This window comes from Acinonyx jubatus, chromosome D4 (genome assembly GCF_027475565.1).
Source record: "Acinonyx jubatus isolate Ajub_Pintada_27869175 chromosome D4, VMU_Ajub_asm_v1.0, whole genome shotgun sequence".
Lineage (NCBI taxonomy): Eukaryota > Metazoa > Chordata > Mammalia > Carnivora > Felidae > Acinonyx > Acinonyx jubatus.
Genome location: NC_069391.1, coordinates 33,406,210 through 33,427,825, shown reverse-complemented (window position 1 = coordinate 33,427,825; position 21,616 = coordinate 33,406,210). Strand labels below are relative to the sequence as shown.

General features: G+C 51.4%; 1 protein-coding gene across 2 annotated transcripts in view; it reads right to left on the bottom strand.

Moving 5' to 3' along the window:
* Positions 1-1,160: 1,160 nt before the first annotated feature.
* Positions 1,161-21,616, bottom strand: part of CORO2A (coronin 2A) — a 56,229-nt gene continuing 35,773 nt past the window's right edge. For both annotated transcript variants that reach the window (XM_027039521.2, XM_053204893.1), the window contains exons 3-12: positions 14,822-14,938; positions 12,199-12,348; positions 10,448-10,627; positions 9,579-9,695; positions 8,704-8,808; positions 7,877-7,973; positions 6,986-7,098; positions 6,547-6,637; positions 5,374-5,618; positions 1,161-4,132 (exon numbers count right to left, since the gene is read on the bottom strand). In XM_027039521.2, the coding sequence (XP_026895322.1) occupies positions 4,001-4,132; positions 5,374-5,618; positions 6,547-6,637; positions 6,986-7,098; positions 7,877-7,973; positions 8,704-8,808; positions 9,579-9,695; positions 10,448-10,627; positions 12,199-12,348; positions 14,822-14,938 (1,347 nt within the window). In that variant the 3' untranslated portion in view covers positions 1,161-4,000. The remainder of the gene's footprint in view (positions 4,133-5,373; positions 5,619-6,546; positions 6,638-6,985; positions 7,099-7,876; positions 7,974-8,703; positions 8,809-9,578; positions 9,696-10,447; positions 10,628-12,198; positions 12,349-14,821; positions 14,939-21,616) is intronic.

Genomic DNA, 21,616 nt, shown 5'->3' with positions numbered 1-21,616 from the left:
TAACGATGTGCTGTGTGTATATACAGTGAAATGTTATTCAGACCCCAAAAAAGGAAATCCTGCCAGTTGCCACATGGATGGGCTTGGAGGACATTATGCTAAGTGAAATAAGCCAGACAGAAAAACAAATACTATTTGGTTTCGCTTATGTGGAATCTAAAAAACCCAAAAACAAACAGCTGAACTCCTAAAAACAGAGCAGAAAGGCGGTTGCCAGGGGTTGGGAGGGGGGGGGGGAAAGGGTACAAACTTTTAGGTATAAGATGCCTAAGTTTGGGGCGCCTGGGTGGCTCAGTCGGTTGAGTGTCAGACTTTGGCTCAGGTCATGACCTCGCTGTCCCTGAGTTCAAGACCCGCGTGGGGCTCTGTGCTGACAGCTCAGAGCCTGGAGCCTGTTTCAGATTCTGTGTCTCCCTCTCTCTCTGCCCCTCCCCTGCTCATGCTCTGTCTCTCTGTCAAAAATAAACATTAAAAAAAATAAGATGCTTATGTTCTGGGGATCTAATGTATAGCATGGTGACTATAGTTAGTAATACTGTACTGTGTACTTGAAATTTGTTGAGAGTAGATCTCATGTTCTCACCACACACAAAAAATGGTAACTATGTGATATAACAGATGTGTTAATTAACTTGAATGTGGTTATCATTTCATAAGGTATACATATATTAAATCATCACGCTTGTACACCTTAAAAAATCACATGCAACCTAAATATATACAACTTGTCAATAAAATTGGAATATCTCAATAAAATTGGAAAAAAATTCTCATTTCCTATCCTTGGCTCTTAATACCCTTGATCCCTGCCCTGTCTGTACTCCACCCTTCACTTGTTTTCAGACCAGGGAATAGGCAGTTTTCTGTTTGGGATCTCTCTTTCCCAAATACCTTTTGCCCTGCTTGCTTCTATTTATCTTTCAGGGGTCTGCCGAAATATCACCTCCCCCAGGAAGCCTTCCTTGCTTCTCCTCCCAGAGCAGCCTACACTTTCCCTATCCTGGCCCTCCCTTTCCCTCCAACCATGACTGAAAACTTCAGAGGGCAGGGACCAAGTCCGTTTCCTGTTGTATCTGTTTCCCAGCCTGGTCTCTGGCCCAAACAAGGAGATACTTAATTGGTATTTGTGGAACCAATCAAGAAAAGGAAAGCTCCATGTATTAAAATATTTAGGCAGATGTTGTTTATTATTTTGTTACATTCTTGCCATTGCACGATTTCACATCTATTTTCACTTTTATTTCTTAATTTTTTTTTACAAAGGTAAAAGGAGTTTCAGAAACAACATTAAAACAATCAAACTATTTCAGGCACGGGTTCATATTAAAAGCATAGATCTATTTTTGACTTCCTTCTTCCCTCTATGATACAATCAGGAAGAATAATTATCATAGAGCTAAGGTGGGTAGCCCTCAATGCTCATCTCCCAGTGCTGTCTTCGTTCTCAGAAAGTTCCTGAGTCAACAGGGGGCTCCCAGAGTATGGAGTAAAGAAATGAGTGCACATTCTACTTGCCCTGAGTATGAGGGCCCGACCCTGCAGATGCTGGGCAAGTTCTACTTCATCAGTCAAGAATATAAACAAAAACACAATTTTTAAAAAATGGCTTAAAAAAATATTTGATAAAAATTACCTATCCCTCTCCCTTGCTGTGAAATCACTTAAATTCATTTAAATAATCCTAGTTGTAAAAACAAAACAAAACAACCCAAAAACAGTTTTGTTCATGGATGCCTTCATATTGTTTTTAAGCATGAGGTCTGGGTCCCTGAGGGGTAGGGAGAGCTTGAGAAGGTTATGTGCAGAGGAGGCATTCGGGTCCCTCCCCGGGCTCAGCCCCACCTCCAGCTCTTTGCAGCCAGTGCCTGTGGGCACGATGCTTCTTCATTCTCTGACAAGGACATGGGGATAGTATCATTATTCTGACCACGGGAATTATTCTGGCCCATGTTAGAATTAGATGTGCCAGTGAGTGGAGGAGGGAGGGCTTTGTAAACTGTGAAGTGCTGGCCACAAATGAGGTGGGAGAGGTAACCCCATCCAGTGGAGCTCTGCTTCCCTGGCAGTGCCTGGGATTTGGCCTTCGGCGAGCCCCAGTGACTGAGTAAACAAGATAGGGAACGTGGGCATCTGGGGCGTGCAGTCAGGCAAGGGGACCAAGCCATGGCTAGGGGAGGGGGCACTCGGGCACAGAAACCTCATCGAGTTGCAGCTGGGGGGCCCAGAGAGATGTGGGATGATGCTTCCAACCTGGACTTAGAGGGTGGGGTTGGAGTCCCAGAGCCTATCTGGTGCTCCTTGTCCCCCTCTGTACCACACATAGGTACAGATGGGCTAACGCAGTGGGTCTCCAGCCTCAGAGTATTGCAGAATCACCTGGGAGCTTCTAAAAACATACACAAAGCCAGGCCCTGCTCTGGAGATTCAGCTTCAGCTGGTCTAGGGCTGGGACGGGGCATCTGTATTTCTCGAACACTCTCAAGAGGACCCTAATGTACAGCTTGAGTTGAAACCTACCAGGCCAGGTGGGCTCCTGCATTCCCCATCTTAGCTCCACGATCACCTTGTCCAGTGGGCAAAACCCATCATCTGCACCTGCTCGGTAAGGTTGGGGGGGGGGCATTTGACTTCCAACGTTCCCCATCTCTAGCTGGGCTGCTGTACTGACCACCGAGAAAGAACCTTAGAGAACAGGCTCAGAACACAGGTTCACAAAGGAGGGACACATAAAAACTCTCAGGCTGGCAGGGGACTTCAAGGCCATTTGGCCCTACTTCCTTGCCTAATGCAGTCATCCCTCTCCAGAAGCCCGCATGAGTGGGTGGCCAGAGACTCTGCTGGCATCCTGCCAAGTGTTGGGGCTTCCTACCTCTTGGACTGAAGCCTGCCTGTACCCTCCTGGAGCAGGCAGGCTCTGGGACCTGAGGGCTTTGGTGGTGGCAGTCAGTGGTCATAGGCACCACCCTGATGTCTGCTTCCCCACACGAGGGATAGTGTCTGCCCACATTTGGCTGATTCTGGTTCAAGAGAGGACGGTTTTGGTCTCCTATCCGTGTTCTAGAACTGGGCCAAACCTTGACTTATTTCCCAGAGGTTAAACTCCCTCTGCCCTTTCACCAAGGTCTTGTGAGTTCCTATAGCAGACCCAGATCATCACCTTATATAGGTAGTATTCCTCAGGTCAAGACCAAGGTTTCTTGTCTCAGGTGGCAGATCCTGTAGAGGGCAGCACATGCCAGGGTCCCCTAGTTCAGATGGAGAAATTGAGACCAGAGAGGGAGTAACTTGAAAGAGGTACAGAGCGAGTCAGGGGCACAGAAGAGGCCAGAACAAATGGATTTCTGCCCTGTGGGCTGAGGGCTGCTTCAGACTAGAAGCAGCAGAAAGACTGACCCAACAGACCAGAAGCTTGACCCAGCCCTGCCATGAACCCTCTGCAGACTCTGATCACTTGCCTCTCTCTGGGCCTCAGTTTCCCCACCTGTAAAATGAGGAAGTTGGGCCAGATCACAGTTTTTCAAACTTCTAAATGTTTTTTCAGAAGCAGAATTATGTATTCCATAGAAGCCAATATATAAATCAGAGAGAAGGGGAGCTGTGTGGTTGGAACGGGGTGGGGGGGAGCACAGCCCTCCTGCTTAGCCTTCCTCTCGTTCTATGGACCCCAGTTTGAAAATCTCCTAGGGCCTTCCAGCTCTAACTTTGTACAATGTTCTTTCCCTTGAGAAGTTACAGCTCATCGTGGACCCTTAAAAACAGAATTAACCAGAAGGCAAGATATCGTCTACAAAGAGTCAATTCAGACAGTGTTGTTTTGAGAAGGCAAATAGAAAAACGGCACCACGTCCCTCCCACTAGAATCTTCCAGCGACCGAGAGTTTCATTTTCTGGTAAAAAATATAGAAATAGTGGTTGTTGTTGGGGGACTTGTGGTTTGGTTCTGGACCTCCCCATGGAGCCGAGTGGTGTCCCTGAGGGCGAGGAGGGCAGACATCTCCGCTCAGAACCTCTCTGAGCCCATCCGCAAGTTTTTGATCTCCAGTTCCAACTGTTTGGCCTGGACCTCGCGCTGGGTCACCAGCTCCCGGAGCCTCCGGATCTCCTCCTGTTGCCGATAAAACATCTGCAGCAGCTGGGAAAGTACAGAACAGAGAGAAATGTCACTCGGTGCCCCAGGATGGGAGGGGCCAGAACACAAGCAGGAAGGACAAAATGTTGCTCCCTTTTCACTCAGAAAGATGGAGGTGATTACCACGGCTGAGGCCTGAGGGAACAACCATTGCACAGATCTTTTATAAAACCTTATCTGGGGTGCCTGGGTGGCTCAGTCAGTTAAGCGTTCGATCCACATGTTTGTGGTCATGATCCACAGTTTGTGGGTTTAAGCCCCACGTTGGGCTCTGTGCTGATGGCTCAGAGCCTGGAGCCTGCTTTGGATTCTGTGTCTTCCTCTGTCTCGGCCCTTCCCCGGCTCACACTCTGTTTCTTTCTCTCTCTCAAAAATAAATAAACATTAAAAAAAATTTTTAAAAACCTTGTCTTTACCCAAGAAATGAAACTTTAAAAGACTTGATCTTTCAGACTTTTTTTTTTTTTGCATCCTTAGACCCCCTGTGGCACAGAGAAAAGGATACTTGGCCCCGAAGTCTGGAGATTGGACTTTTCACCACTGCTAAAATTGGTGGCCTCAGGCAAGTTACTTACCCTCCCTGAGCTTCAATTTCCTCCTCTAGGAACTAGGGGGCCAGAAAACTAAGTTCGGCATTAACATAGTTGCTGCGCTGTATAGAATGCAACTGGACGTTGGGTGCCCCCCACCTAAGGATCTCCGGATGCCACTGGATGCTCATGACACCCCTCCGAGGGGGGTGTCAGCACTCCATTGTACCACTGTGGGGACTGAGGCTAAGAGAGACTCGGCCCCTGGGTCTGAGGTCCTACAGTCAGTACTTAGCAGAGCCAGGATCAGAATTCCGCTGTGAGATGCCAGTCCCTGTGTTTTCACCCACTACCTACTGACTTCCAGGGCTCTGGAGAGAATTCAGGGAGGTTACATACCACAGTGCCTACTGCAGGACCCAGCACACGGTAGGCACTTAACACAAGTTGACTCCGAAAGCACAGAAAATCCTAGTGTCAGAACTGGAAAGGACTTTGATGCCAGATCAAACCCTCTGCATTTCATAGATGGTCTTCCACCATCATCTATATGCAAACCCACCATCTTGGCATACAGATGGCGCTCACTGCCTGTCTGCTGAATGAATTAACAAAGTGAGTTAAGTGGCCAGGCCAGGGCACACAGCTGGTTGTTTTTCTCACCCCTCATTTTCTCCCCCACTTCCAGGCACAGCCCCCACCCCTCGTTCACACCTCGTTCTCTGTCTTTGGTGGGGGACACTCGAAGACGTCAAAGCCGTTTGTGAGCCGGGTTTTCTTCTCTTGCAGCCTGTGTTCTGCTGCCCTCCTTGGCATCTTCCCCTCCGGCAGGGAGAAGGGCCTCTGGCCATCTTCTAAAACCAACTGTTTTGTCCGGTTGAGGGAGGGGGGTCTCTCTGGGAGCGGTGGCTGGGAGCTCAGCTGCTCGGAGCCTGGCCTTAGGGACACCAGGACCGGCCCTGGGAGGGAAGCAAAGGGCTGCATGAGGACTGAGTGTCCATGAGCAGATGCTGCCACACGCAGACACGCACAGTCACGTGATGGAAATGGAGCTCTGGCCACACGCAGACACCAGCCTGCACACCAGGGCACCAGGAGAGCACACACACACACACACGCACACGTGTGATCATCTAGGTGATGCCCGGTTTGTAGGAGCAGCACAGTGCACACCCTGGAGCTGCCCCTAAACACCGTGAGTGCCTCCAGTGAAGCTCTGCCCTTGCTCTGTGGGCACAGTCCCACACGCATTGTGCTCTGCCGTCTACCAGTTCATGAATCCTCCCAGCAGCCCTGAGAAGCAGGGGAGGCAGGTATCACAGTCACAGAGGAGGCAACAGGCCCAGAGAGCAGCAGAGCAAGTGTTGCCCAAAGCAGAGAGGCAGAAGGACAGGGACGTCCCAGTCATACAGGCAGCTGCTGGGGCAGGGCTAGGGACCACACACAGCCGCCCCTGGGCTGGCCCTCAGGTGGAGAGAACAGGGAGGGTGTCAGCACAGGGAAGGAGGGCCTGAGGTGGGGTGGGGCAGCTGCTGCCCAGAGGGTCTCTCAGGTCGAAGAGCAATGCACCCATGTGGATGGGAGGAAAGGCAGGGGCATCCGGCTGAGACTCTCCAGTCACTCTGCACAGCCTGGAGTTTCAAGAAGTTTTCCATGGAACAAAATTCCTTGATTTGGAAGAGTTTCCTGAGCCACTTGGGGCAACGCCTCCCTTCTCGGACCATCCTAGTCCCTGGGGACCAACTGTCAAGGACCACCTGTCCAGGGTTACGGGCGAACACAACTAGAGGCCAGACCCCGCTCAGCTAGACACTCTAGCTGAGCTCAGCCACTAGGCACTCTATTTCCCCGCACGTTTGCGCTGGGCCTCTTCTCAGCCTCCCTCACCTTTATTCATCCCACAGAGCCACTCCTGGGCCGACAGAGAGGGCTGGGTTCCTGCCGTGGGTGGGTAGATGTCCTCTTGGTAAGACTCCGACTGCAGGAGAAGCCAGGACAGTGAGGGCTGGGATGGCAAAGGGGCTGCCCAGACGGGAGGGCCCTTAGGGAGCTGGGGTCCGGGCTTTCCCCACCTGTGAGTTGAGGAAACCAAGGCCCAGAGAGCAAAGGGGCATGGCCAAGGTCACACAGCAACTCAAGAGCAGAGATAGGGCGAGACTTAGGCAGCAACACTGCACTGACAATGAGGAAGGCCTTCCCCTTGAGAAGTGGCCCTCAGCCTCCCTGCTGTTGCCCCAGGGGCCTGGGCTCCAGGCTCCAGGTCCGGGGCCTGTTTTCTCCAGGAGGGGTTCCTGCCTCCCTCACAGATGGCTGCCACCACCCTTACCCGCCGGGGTACAATCATGGATACAGGCTCGATGAGGTTTTTGGTTGTAATCAGCTTATAGAAGCGGAAGATCTCGCAGGAGGACACGTCGAGACCTCTCTTTGGCATGACACCTGTGGGCAGATGGTCAAGGAGGGCTAAGAGGTTCTGGCTGGGCTGCGGTCACAGGGGCCCCGGTGTGAGTGGCAAAGCCAGGTCGCACACCCGGACGTGAGCAGAGAGTACCCTCCTCCCGCCACCGTTCCCTCTACAAACAGTTCATGAACGAATACCTACACGGTGCTGGGGAAATGAGACTCTGTCCTCACCTTCAAGGACTTCGCGGTGATTTTAGCTTGGCTTTTATAGGAAGCATGCTCTGCTCAAGGCCCTCCGTGACCACCCCCACAGCTTGGCCCCAGCTGCTCTGAACAGAGCTCTACCCCCGTTTTCTGATTAGTGTTAGCGTGGTCTCTTTCTCCTTCCCTCTGCACTCAATCTGTGTCTTCATGTTGAAGTGGATTTCTTATAGCCCACATATAGTCGCATCTTGTTTTGTCTTTTTGCAAACACACTTAAAAAGTAGGGGCTCTCCTAGGTCAGTCTCTCTTACATCCTGGCTACTGTTGTAACTGTTCTACCTCGGCCTACAACACCTTCATGCTCTCCCCATGCTGTGCTCTGTTCTCCCTTTGACTCCTCAAGTATTGCCTCCTCTGAGAAGCCCTCCTTGACTTCCCGCTGCACATTCCCGGAGGACCTCCTGTACACCTCCATCAGGCCTCCCGTAGAGTCAGTGTTGATCTATCATCTCCCCTCCCAGATGTGGGCCCCTCCAGGGCAGGCCCCTCCTCTGACTCGTTCCTGTCTCCCCAGGTCCCACGTGGCCTCAGTGCGCCACACCACACTCACCAATCCCCTTCTGGGGGTTGTAGGAGCGGTATTCCGTCAGGTAGTTCAGGTGAGGTTTGTCGGCACTCACTTCATAGTAGCGGATGTTTCCATCTCCCTGAGGAGCAGGAGGGTGCGCTCAGAGCCAGTTCCCACCGGCCCGCTCCTGACCCCTGTCGCCACGCAGCGGTGAGCTGGCAAAGCCTCTTCACACAAGAAAACACCAGGGGACTATCGCCAAGGCACTGGGGAGCCTCATTGTGACATCCCATCCCCCAACCATGATCCAAAGCCCACCCATGCGCCTCCAAGGCAGAAGCTCGGTGGGGGAGCACAGGCAGGAATCTCACTGCCAGCCTCACAAAAAGGTCAGAAGTGGCAGGCGCTGAGGCCATCAGGCGGGTCTTGGTGCCCTGGGGCACTTCTGGTGGTTGTTGTCATAATAACTGGGGAGGGTGGAGACTGCTCCTGGCATTGGCGGGTAGGAGCTGGGATGCCAAATGATGGTCCTACCTAATGAAGACCTGCTCCACCCCAAATTTGAAGATGCCCTTATTGAGGAACACCAACTGGTCCCTCGTCATCTGGATCCAGAGCTGAAGAGGGACAAGCTTGGGGTGTCTGACCAAAGCCATGGCCCTAGGTGTTCCTAGGGAGCCAGGAAGGTGGGCCAGGTGCTGTGCTCACCAGAGGGCCAGAGTGTGCGGTACCTCCCGCCTGTCCCTATCCCTGCCCTGCAGGCTGAGGGCGCCAGGCTGCTGTCTGGCTACGGGCAGGGCCGCGCTGGGGTAGTTCTGCTTCCTGCCTCAGCGGTGCAGGCAGCCACCTCCCTCCCAAGACAGGCTGACCTTCCCCACCACGTAGAGCATGCTGGTGTCTGCGTCGTAGAAGGGAAACAGCACACCCGAGGAGCCATCCAGGTCCTCCTCTGAGAGAGGCACGGAGAGGTTGTCCTGTAAGGGAAGGGAAGTCAGAAAGGCCTGTGGGTCGCTCCTGGGGAGGGTGGAGATGAGAATCCCTGTCAAGGGGCTCTGGATGTGTGTGTGTATGTGTGTGTGTGTGTGTGTGTGTGTGTGTGTGTGTGTGTGTGCGCGAGAGAGAGAGAGAAAGAGAGAGAGGGAGGGAGACCACCCCTTTTCTTTTGCCGGCATTTTGCCTTTCACAGATCACTTCTCACATGCCTGATCACACACCAGCCCTCCCCTGCTTGTTTTATGATTTGTTGTGAAAGATGATGGAGATGTAGAGAGAGAAAGTGATTTGTCTAGTCTTTGAAACTCTAGCCAAGTGATCCTTCCAATCAATACTGCTTGGCCTGGCCCTCACCCTCACCCCCCTCAGCTGCTCCTTCTGCCCACATGCCTTGGTGTTTCCTTCCAAGCCCTTGCTCCAGCTGTTTCCTCTGCCCAGAAGGTCATCTCCTTTCTCTCCCCCCAGCCCCTGCCCTGTCCTGGTTCCAGAAGTAGCCACCTCCCTCCACCCCCTACACCATGGCCACTGTCTCCTTGAACGAGAAGATGCACAAGGTCTGGGCTCGCCCCACCAGCTGCTGGCATCTCCCTGTTATTCATCCCTGGGTCCTTCACACCAGGCAGGCTGTGCTAAGTAAGTGCTTGAGAAATGAGCAAGGGAATGAATGAATGAATGAATGAATGAATGAAGCCAGCACTCAGCTGAAGGGTGATGGTGAGGGGCAGGGTGCGGGCTCACACAGGAGACTCACCTGGTCCCACACGGCCATCTGACGGTGGTTCCACCGGGATGTGCCTGTGGACAGCAGCTTCTTCAGGTTCCCCAGAAACAGCACTTTGTTGGCCCGGTGCCCCTTGTAGCTGGCTTCCTGGACAGTATGTACAGTCAGGGACTCCTGGGCAGCAAGCAGCTAGGGTCTCTGGCTTCCCTGCCTTTGCTTGTGCTGTGGCAGGACCTGGAATGCCTTCCTTGTTCACTCCAGCTCTTAGAGAATCTTTCCAGAGGGACCACCTCCAGGAAGCCTTCCAGAGACCCCCCCACTCCCACCCCATCCACATTGAGTCTCTCCTGTTATTTTTGGTGAGAGTTCTTTTTTCTGAGCCAGGATAGAGGCAAACTTCTGCTCAGCTCCATGCTCTTTCTGAAAGTTGACTGAGCACTCTATCACTGTATGCAAGGCATGGGGCTGGGCGGGCACTGTCATCTGGATTATCTCATGTAGTCCTCCAAGAGGAAGGACTAATGGTCCATTGTTGTAGATAAGGAAACAGTGGCCCAGAGAATGGGAAGTGCTTGCCTAAGGTCACACAGTGGACAGACAGTCGTGTCATGCCTCTTGACAGAGCTAAGGCACATTGACAAGCTCTGGAGTTAGACCAGGGTCAAAGCTCAGCTTTCAGTGTGGGCACGTCACCTTACCTCTCTTCAGCCTCAGTTTTCTCATCTGAAGATTGGGGGTGACATCCGCTACCTCCCAGCCGGGAGGACAGAAGCTATAGCACATGTGAAGGCTTGGCCAGAATGCTGATGGCATTACCACCCTGTTCTCTGAAGCCTCCCCCAGCCCCTCACCACTCCTTGCTCCTCTGTCCCCAAGCCCGATCCTAACCCAGCACACACCTGGAGGACGGTCCCTGCCCGGGGGTCGAGAATCCGAATCTTGCGGTCTTTACAGGTGGTGGCCAGCAGGCTGCCACTGGGGTTGAAGGACATGGAAAGGATCACATCTTGGTGGCAGCAAATTGTCCTCACGGGGTTATTGATTACAGAGTCCGTTGTGTCCAGGTTCCAGACCATCACCTGTATGGCAATGAGCTGGCTCTGAGCACAGTGTTGCCCCGCCCCTGGCTCCCACAGTCGCAAGCCCGCCAGGCTGCAGTGAAACATGGTATCCCCAGGAGGGAAGACACAGATGGCAGTCTGGCCAAGAAGTCTTGGGTGGGAGGATGGATCTGCCGGCTGAAGCTGCCACGTGGCAAAAGGGGAAGCCGGGAGTCAGGCTGTCTGGTGGTGAAAAGAAAACACCATCTGCTTTGGAGCAACAAAACATCCATGGCTGGAGGACCGTAGGGGATGAGCTAGACCAGGGGGTTTCAAACAGTTATTAGTAGCAGTTTCCACCTCACACAGATAAACAGGACTGCCATGTTTAGCTGCATAGGTTGTGCACTGCACAGCTCCAGGGCAATCCATTCTCATAGCCCATGGTATGAATTGCACCCCCTGGAGCTGTGTGCAGAATAATGTGCACAATCATCGCAGCGCCCTGCACACTCACCCTACATAAACAGAAAAAGGAGTACTTCTGATCAGGAGGGAAGAGACCCTGGGGCGCCTGGGTGGCTCAGTCAGTTAACTGTCCGACTTCGGCTCAGGTCATGATCTCCGTGGTTCATGGGCTTGAGCCCCGCATCAGGCACTGTGCTGACAGCTCAGGGCCTGGAGCCTGCTTCGGATTCTGTGTCTCCCTCTCTCTCTGCCCCTCCCCTGCTTGCTCTCTGTCTCTCTGTCTCAAAAATAAAAACAAACATTAAAAAATTTAAAGAAAACAAGAAGGGAAGAGGCCCTGCCAGCCACTCCTATCCCACCCTTTCTTCATCACAGAAGCCCCCAAAGTGCCTCTGTGAAGCCCCATGTCGTGAAGGGATGAGTTTAAAAGCCATGGCTATGGTCACACCAACTCCATTTCTGTACAGATAGAGAAACTGAGGCCTAGAGAAGGCAAGGGACTTTCCCAGTTCATACTGCAAGGCAGAAACTTAGTTGGAATAGAATCTAGGGCTCCTATCCTGTGAATTTTCCCAATCCACAGGCCCACAGACTTCCAGCTTGGCTGTCAACGGGGCAATGGGAAGCTTCTCTGGCCAGGGCCCAGCCCAACCCATCCCCTCTGAGCAGATTAATGGGTTGAACAGTGTACTCCCCTGCCCCCCCCCCCCCCCCCCCCCCGCCCAACCCCAAATTCAGGTCCACCTGGAGCCTCAGAATGTGACCTTATTAGGAAACAGGATCTTTGCAGATGTAATCAATTATGATAAGGTCATACCGGATTAGCATGGGCCCTACAACCAATGACTGGTGTCATTATAAGAAGAGCAAAGGACACACAGAAACACAGAGAAGGCCATGTAAAGCTGGAGGCAGGTTGAAGTGATACAGCTCCAGGCCAAGGAATGCGTGGAGCCACCAGAAGTCCCAAGAGGCATGGGAGGATTCTTCGCTAAGATCTTAGGACAGAGCGTGGCCCTCCTGATGCCTTGATTTCAGATTTCTGGTCTCCAGAACAATGTAAAAATAAAGTTCTGTTGTCTTAAGCTGCCCAGTTTGGTCATCTGGTAGGGTGGCCCCAGAAACTGAGTGCAGGGACCCACCTTGTAGTCATAGCCAGAGCTGAAGAGGATGTTGGCGGCCGTGGGGTGCCACTCCACCAGGCCCACCCTGCGGGCATGGCCCATCAGCTCCTTCCTGAAGACTGTGAGGTTCTTCGTCAGCAGCTGCGTGGGGATGTCCCAGATCTTAATCTTTCAGGGGAGACACAGCCGGTGGGGGAGTGTTGTTAGCCAGGGTCACCTTGGCACCCCAGCCACCCTAAGCCACAGAGCTGGCAGTGCCCAGCAGAAGGGCCAGGGGAGTGCTCTCTGTATCCATCTCTCACTCAGTGGAGGGGCAGGGAACCCTTAGAGGGACAGAGGCTTTGCCAAGGTCTTCCAGCCCAAACAGGGGCTGACATTGCCAGAGCTGAGCCCAGACCTCCAGATCTCCCTCTTGGTAATCCTTGCCATCCTAATGACCTGAGTTGTGGGGAGCTGGGTGGGCCATAGGCCTGACTCCCAGGCTGATGTCAGAGCAAATCCGACTCCCAGCCTAGACTATCTCTCAGAGTACACTGGTCTACCCCTTCCTTGTCCCAAAGGTGTAGGCTAGGAGGAAGGCTCAAATGCCAGGAGGAGGAGTTTGTGCTATATTGTCAGGGCACTAGAGAGCCAGTGCAGTCTCTGGAGCAGGATAGGGTAGGGAGAAGCTCTTTCCTTTGGAGTGCCCCCCTTGGATGGCCTGGAAGAGGAAAGATGAAGGGTCAGAAGGCCAGGCTGCAGGGGGTCACAGCCTGTATTCCACAGTAAGGGCCTGGGAGGAGGGGCTGGGGCCTCCTTCCAGAGCAGTGCTGTTGAGGATGGAAGGCGCTTCCTTGGTAGAAAGCTCCCGGTTACGGAGGGGATGGCCAGTAACCTGATATTCTTTGTTGTCCTTTGGGGTTCTCAGGCTCCTATGTGATTGTATGTCCGTTTTCCCTCAGAGATACCCAGGGTTTTCAGGTAGACTTTGTTTTCGATTCGACAAATATTTATTTCCTGGTCATCTGGATTTAAAACCAGGAAGGCAGCCCCATGAGGCGAGTGCCAGGTGCTCTAGACGACGAGTTGGGTGAATCCTATTACTGCACAGAACTGGCCCCTGCTGGAGGACGGACTTCGGGCAGACCTGTGTGGGAGGGGCAGAGACCACCCCCCAGACTCCTCAGAGCTACAGGGTCATCCCTGCCCCACAGGGTGGGGACAGGGAGGAGACAGCTGAACACTCTACATGGGAGGGCCTGAGGTTAGGCACTGCCACCCCTGATACTTGTGTGCACTCTTCCTGCCCCCGGGGGCATATGGGAAGGAACTGGTGGCAGGAGATGAGAAGAGCTAGGAATTTCATGAAGATCTTGGAGGGAGTCTTCAAAGCAGGCCTGAAAAGGCAAGTATTTCAGGACTCAGAGTCAGAGTCAGGGGACAGAGTCAGATATTCAACATCCCACCATTGGAGGCAAAGCCAATTCTCACAGGGCCTGACTGCCCCTTCAGTGAAACCATCCTGGCAGATACTGTCCTTTACGCTCCTCGGCAACCCCTATATGCGACTGGCACAAGTCTTCTGAGAATTTTCCACTTGCTTCTCCTGACGAACTGGTCAGTTTCCTTTTAATCAGACAGTAAAGGCTTCTGCAATACATTCTATTTCCCTTTTTGCCTTGACTGCCAGGCAGCTCTGAGTTAAACCTGGAACTCTACGCTTGCAACCCTTCAAAACCAACATTCTGAGTATTATTTCCTCACTTCCTCCATCTGTGGCTGCTGCCACTTAGGGAAGTGGCATAGCTCAGTGAAAACATACTGGGCTCTAGAATCAAGCCTCAGTCTGAAGCCTTGCTCAGACTGTGTGACTTTGGACAAACTGCTTCACCTCTCAGATCCTCAGTTTCTCCATAAAAAAAAAAAAATCTTACCTCGTGGGGCTGCCAGGAAGACAGATTGAAATGGTAACGTGTAGTTGAGAGTCAGGAACACAATGGGCACAAAATAAACTGTCACTGTGCCCTTCATCCTTATTTTAATCATCTGATCATATCTGTGTCTTTTGTTTTAAGCCATACTCACGGCATTTTTGAAGTGGGAACAGAAGAAATTATCAATAAGTAACACTGAACATTGTGGGTAGCAGGGATTATGACCCTGATCCAGAACAGGGGCTCAAAAAAGTTGGTGGGGCTAAAGCTTTTGGGAAAGTTGTGGTGCCCATATTCATCTAAGGATCCCATTCTTATCCTTTTAAAGCTCCCCTCCCCACTGTCTGTGAGATTGTCACAATATTTTCTGACTGCAATAAAAAATGCTCCTTAAAGCATTTTATAGTTCCCCCAAAAGATGGGCTTTTCCACTGGAATAGGAGTCTCTGTGGATCTTCATTAGCTGCTTGGGGGCTATTATGTCCATTCTATAAGTGGGGGGAACTAAGTCCCAGATAGGAGGCCTAAAGGTGTGGTGCTCCAAGTCCCAGAGCCCAGAACTTCTCCCACTCAATCTCACTAAGCCCTTCCCCACACACAGTGACCTCACCTCATGAAGGATCAGCGGGTCAGGAGCATCAGAGCCAAGTACAGACACTATTCCATCTCCCTGTGCCCCAATCCCACTCATTTCGGGAAAGGGAACCGCCTTATGTGCTGATACTCACTGTGGTATCTTCAGAACAGGAGGCGATCTCAAAATCATTAAAAGGATTCCACTTGATGTCTAAGACGTTCCCTTTGTGCCCGCAGACCTTTGGGTAGTGGGGGTCCAACTTTCCTGTCTGCAAAACAGTGCCCAGGAGTGTTGGAGAGAAGAGGGGACTAATTCCACTTAAGCAGTCAGTTGGGCAGTCAGCAATCACTGAGTAGACTGGAAAATGTAAGGGACAGAACGGAGTGTGAATCTAGGCACCACCACTATTCTCTGTGTGATGCTGGGGGAGTCACATCACTTGTCTGAGCTTCAGCGCTGTCCTCAGTATGTTCATAAGGTTCGTGTTGAGTATCATAGATGAAGTGTGGAAAGGGTCTAGCACAGTGCCTAGCACGTAGTAGGTGTTCAGTAAAAGGATATTTCCCTTCACACACTGCTGATGGGAATGAAAAAATGGGGCAGCCACTTTGGAAAACAGTCTGGCAGTTCCTTAAAGGGTTAGACATAGAGTTACCATGTGACCTAGTGATTCCACTCCTAGGTATATCCCCATGAAAAATGAAAACACAAGCCTACGAAGAACCTGAACACCGATGTTTGTAGCAGCATTATTCATAATAGCCAAAAGGTGGAAACAACCCAAATGTCAATCAATGGATGAATGGCTATGCAAAATGTAGTATATCATACAATGGAGTATTACTTCAGCCAAAGAGGGAATGTAGAACTGACACACACTGAAACATGGATGAACCCTGGAAACATGCGGAGGGAAAGAAGTCAGACGTAAAAAGTCACACGTTGCATGATTCCACATAAATGATGGACCAGATGTGGTTTCATCGTTAGAGCACATTGATACATCTTCTGGTGCCCAGTATTCAGAACCCTGAAAAATCCAGAGCAGGTAAATCCATAGAGACTGAGAGCAGATTAGTGGTTGCCCAGGACCCGGGGGGTGGGTGGGGGGGGAGGGGGCAATAAGGAGTGGCTGCTAAGGGGTGTGGAGTTTCTTTGTGAGGTGATGAAATTGTTATGAAATCAAGACAGTGGTGATGTTTGCACAACATGTGACTACCTTACAACCCCACTGAATCATACATCTTATTTTTTTAATTTTTTTAAATTTGTATTTTATTATTGATACTTCAATTTCCTATTCATTTATTTGTTTGTTTATTTAGAGAGAGAGAGAGAGAATGCATGAGTGGGAGAGAGGGGCAGAGGGAGAGAGAGAGAATCTTAAGCAGGCTCTGTGCTCAGAAAGCCTGATGCAGGGCTCAATCCTATGACCCTGGGATCCTGACCTGAGCCAAAATCAAGAGTCCAACGCCCAACAAATGAGCCACTGAGGTGCTCCTGAATTGTATACTTTATTTTATTAAAAAAATTTTTTTAATGTTTATTTATTTTTGAGAGAGAAAGAGAGAGAGCACAAGCGGGGCAGGGGCAGGGGCAGAGAGAGAGAGAGAGAAAGGGACAGAGGATCTGAAGCAGGCTCTGTGCTGACAGGGACTCGAACTCATGAACCGTGAGATCATGACCTGAGCCGAAATCAGGTGCTTAACTGACTGAGCCACCCAGGTGCCCCTGAACTGTACATTTTAAAATGGTGAGGGATGCCTGGGTGGCTTGGTCAATTGAGCATCTGACTCTTGGTTACAGCTCAGGTCATGATCTCACAGTTTGTGAGACTGAACACCGAGCCCTGTGTTGGGCTCTGTGCTGACAGCGTGGAGCCTGTTTGGGATTCTCGCTCTCCCTTTCTCTCTGGCCCTTTCCTGCTTGTGCACACACAGGTGCGCTCTCTCTCAAAATAAATAAATAAACTTAAAAAAAAGGTGAATTTTATGGAATGTGAATTATACTTCAAATAAAAAGAAAAAAAAAGAGCATTTTCTTCCCTTTCCACTTTGCCTGCTGAGAATTGCTGTCTGGGCACTGGGGGGACACAGGTCCCAAGCTGAGACTTCTTGACCCGCACACGGACCTGGGTTTCCTGGGCCATGGCGCAAGCGTGTCGGTTCAGTTATAGAAACCTGGAGCTGGCAGCGACCGGCACACTCATGTCACACATCATATATGTCACACATCACATCGCACAGCTCGGCAGAACAGGCCCCAGGCCCTCTGCCTGCCAAAGCAGGCTTCGTCCACATCCACCGTCCAACTTCAGATGCCGAAACACCACCCCCGCCCCCACCAGAATGCTCTGCAGTCCAGTTTTCCGTTCCCGAGGTAGAGACAGCTGAGAAGAAAAATGGCCTACATCCATTCATTCAGCAAATCTACATGACATATGTAGGGACAGGCCCCATGCGAGGGGCTGGGGAGCACAGGATGTACTATTTGACCCCGCAGGATCAATGCTCTCAGGATCTTTACAAAAGGTCTTTCAAGAACAGAGTGGGCTCAAGGAACACCCACCGCCTCTCCTAACCTCACCTCCCCAACTCTGTAGAAACCACTGAGACCCTGCCTAGTTGAGATCCAGCAAAGATGCAGAAGCATCTCGGACCTGGCTTAGTAAGACTGCAGCTACTATGGGAAAAGACACAGGGCTTCTGGGTCACTCTGGCAAACTAGCAAACACAGACACTGAGACCCTGGCTCATGGAGGCTTTATGCATGCATCTTAGTAGTTCTGCAAACAGAGGTAGTGGTCCTGGGCTCCCCTTCAGACATACTCTGCCCAATTCAGCTCTTACCTCTCGGGAAAGGGTATTAGACACCTCACCCTTGACTGGATCCCATACTGGAGGGGGAACTCTATACAGGACATTATTTGATAAATTGGAACATGAAATGTAGATTAAAGTATTGTTACAATGTTAAACTTTGTGAAGTTGATAACATGATATGGTTATATAAGAGAATATTTGTACTTTCAGGAAACACTCAAGTATTTAGGGGTAAAGGTCAAAGGTATAGGTAATGTATCCTCGAATGGTTAGGAAAAGAAAATTATACCCTCATATATACATTCAGACAGAGAAAAGCAAAGAACTTGGACATGTGTCATTTGTTAGTGATGTGTGAGTTCCATTTGGGCTTCTCAACAAGAAGAGGGGTGCACGCCCCCTGCTCCTGGGGCCAGTGTCCTGGAGGGAGAACGTGACCCTATAGGCCCTGCCCAGGTCTTGACAGGACCACCGCTCCGGCCAGCGACCTCTTGCCTCGCCTCCAGGCCATTCTGCCCGCTGTTGTCGGTGAGCTTTCAAAAATTAAAATCTGATCGTGTCCTGCACCTGCTCAAATTTTGCAAGCTCCTTTTTCCTCATGTGTAAAATGTGAATAATAATCTCTTCCTTACAGGGCTGTTATGAGGGTAAAATGAAATATTGTGCGTGAAAAGCCGAACAGTGGTGCCCTAGAGTAAGTGCTTAAAAAAGAGGAGCTGTTATTATGTGTATACATGTGTGTATGCATACCCACGTGTGTATAAAAAATGAGGGAAAAAAGACTGGAAGGAAAGGCACCAAAATGTTATTCATGGTTATTTGTAGACAGTGGGATAAATGGTAGTTTTATCATCTGTGTTTCTTTTTTTAAATTTTTGCAAACTTTCTATAAAACAGTGTGGATTTTGCAATAAACGAAAGACATTTGTTAACACAAAACTCTAAACTTTCTGAAAAGATGGGTCCTTCCAGGATCGGCCAAAAATGTGTTATAAAACTGCAAATCTTTTTTTTTTTTTTTAAGTTTATTTATTTATTTTGAGAGAGAAAGAGCGAGAAGCAGGTGAGAGGCAGAGAGAGAGGGAGATAGAATTCCAAGCAGGATCAGTGCTGTTAAGGGAGAAGCCCAATGTGGGGCTCAAACTCACAAATCATGAGATCACCACCTGAGCCAGGATCAAGAGTCAGATGCTCAACCAACTGAGCCACCCAGGCACCCCTAAAACTGCAGATCTTGAAGGGCTCTCAAAGACCAGGACCAGTAAAAACCCTTCGAACTCTCTTACCTGCCCCCATGGCAGGCATCACTAATGGATTACAGCTCTCTCGCTGGCCCCAAACTGGAGGGACTTGCTCAGGGTCACAGAGAATGTGGAGGGCAGAGTGGGCTGCAGCCCAGGGCTCTGGCTCCCAGGTGTATCTGTGCTGTACTTGCTGTGCTTGAGGGCTCTCAGCCCTCTTTGAGTCAGTGTCCTGCCCCACTTATGCACACAGCCTTTCCTTCTCTTAGCTCATTTCCTGGGTCAAAGGGCATGAACAGTGCTCGGTCTTTCGTTATGGCACACCCAGTTGCTCTCTGGCCCAGAGCCCTGCCACAATTTTGTCCTGAAGGTTTCTGGGAAGAGCTGATCGTCAGGCTGGCCTTGGCTGACAGGAGGCAAGCTGCCCAGGAGCTCCATTCAGACCACTGTGGGTGGAGGCTCAGCTGAGCCTCAGACTCAGGAGGTGCTTGGGGGGCCAGGCATGGCTCAGATGGGGCAGCGCTCCTCCCAGGCCTCCCAAAGCAGAGACCCCAGCCCCAGACAACTTCTCTTCCTTCTCAGAGAACAAGGGATGGCTCGTTCTCCCCTGGGGCCAGCAGGTTGCTCTGCCTAACAGGGTTTTATGCTGAGGTCTGACATTAATGGACATTATTAACCAGCCTGATGGGCTATTGACCGAGCTGCTAAAAGCCCTGTCATGACAGGGACATTTAGAATCAGGAGGCCACTTCTGCCTTTCAGTCCACTAGTCCAGCAGTCAGCCAGGGCCAGGCCTCTGATTTATGGGGGACGCAGCTCTAAATCAGGGGAGGTACACCCGCCCTCCTCGCAGACTGCAGGGAACCCTGGCTTGGGTGCAGAAGCTGGCTGCTCAGCCCGGAGAGATGCCACTTCCAAGTCTCGGTGGGGCTGCCCTGAGTGGATGGAACTGTGGGACTCGGAAGGCTGAGCTAGGCAGGTGGAGGACACTCTGGGGCAGGCAGACCTCAGCTGCTGGGATGGGACAGCAGTGCGGCCGTCCCCACAACACCCAACACTCAACAGGGTGCGGCCATTCCCACAACAGTGTCACGACCTCCAGGAACCCTTCCAACAGCCCAGGGTGGACATGGGAGGCAGGGGTGGTAGGCACGAGTACAGGTGGAGGTAGGCTGCATAGTGTAGAAGAGGTTAGGCAGGCACGCTGACTCACGCTTCCTGGGTTTGAGTCCCTGCTACGGCACTTAACAACCGTGTGACCCTGGGCAAGAGACCTCGGCTGTCTGTGCCTCGGTTTCCTCATCTACAAAATGGCAACAGTAGTAGGACTTCGCAGGGTGCGAGTGATTACATGAGCTCATACAAGTAAAGCACTTTAAGACAGTGCCTAGTACATGGTAGGCTCTCAGTAAATTCACCAGCGTAAGTTTGTCAGAGCTAATCACAGCGACCCAGTGATTACAGTGATTACAGTGACACAGTGACAGTAAAAACTGTCACTCAAAATGCTTCAGGGGCCCAAGGATGTGCTCAGTGTGAGTCCCAACTGTTCCACAGGGGACTCCCATCTCTCCCTGCACAACTGATGGGTGACTGAGCCAGGGTGCCCTCCGTGAATAAAGTGATGCCTAGATCGTATTCCAATGAGTGAACTTGAACGAGCACATTCTCACGCCTGTAAGGAATAGGGCTGTAAATGTTGTTCTTTAGAAACCATAATTTAGGGGGCCATTTATGTGCCAGGCCCATGCTTCGTGCTTCGCTCACATTATTTGATTTAGCTCCCAACTACCCCGGGGAAAATCACCATTTAAGGTGCAGCAGTCGGGGAGCAGAGAGGTTGACAGTCATGTGCTAAGGGCCACGGAGCCAGTCTGCAGCAGAGCCCTGAGAACTGGGAATCTTTCCTCTCGCTCCCTGCTCTGCCATTTGCCCCCCTCTCCCTGTAGTTATCATTGGCATTGGGCACGACTCTCACGGAGGACCTCCCTGGAACTGAAGAGACTTTCAAAAACAAAACAAAACAAAACAAACAAAACAGGAAGCAACATGTCATACTAGCCCACCCCCTACATTTCTAGAAAGAGAATCTGAGTGTGGAGGGAACAAATGTGTTCCACGGAAGGTTGGAGGTTCAACATGTTGGCTGGGACAGAGACAGAAGCCTGATGAGGAAGGCAGGATTCGTCTGCAGGCAATGGGGAGCTCTGGGAGGGGACCGAGCAGGGGAGTGACAGGGTCAGACACAAGCTTGAGAATCAGTGGGGCCTGTACTGGCACAGCAGAGAGGCACCCCTCCCCTTCTCCCGGGCACCACAGTGTCAGTCTGACTCCTCTGATCTGGTCCACTCCCAGGGCCCATTCCCAGGGTTCTGCCTGCCCTTGTTTCCAGGTCCCCCCACCTACCACACCTCATGGCAAAGTCCACCCTGCACACCCCCAGGGGTGGCTTTGATGCAGGCCAGGCCCCAGGATCAGGAGCCCAACCTGGCCTGTCCCCAGGCTCTGGGCGGGCCTGTCTCCACACCTTCCTGTTCCCTGAGCACAGCCCTTGTTGCCCAGGCTGCCAGAGTCTCTCTCCAAACAGTCTTGCCCTGGGTCACAGTGAGAGGAAGGAGCCTGCCTGCAGAATCACCCAGTACCTGGGGCTGCCTAGTCCATCTGAGAATACATTCTAGGACGCTGTGGCGAGGTCAGGCACCTTCCGATACTTATGCTCCTGTATACACTCCATTAAATAATTAGCTAGTTTGTACCTCTGTTCCTTCTCATGGCTCTAGTTTACTGACACCTTTCTGTGCCTGGCTGGGATGTCATTCCTGGTATCTGACCAGCAGCCCATATAAACCAGAGCCCAAGCTGAGAAGCAGCACACAGACGAAT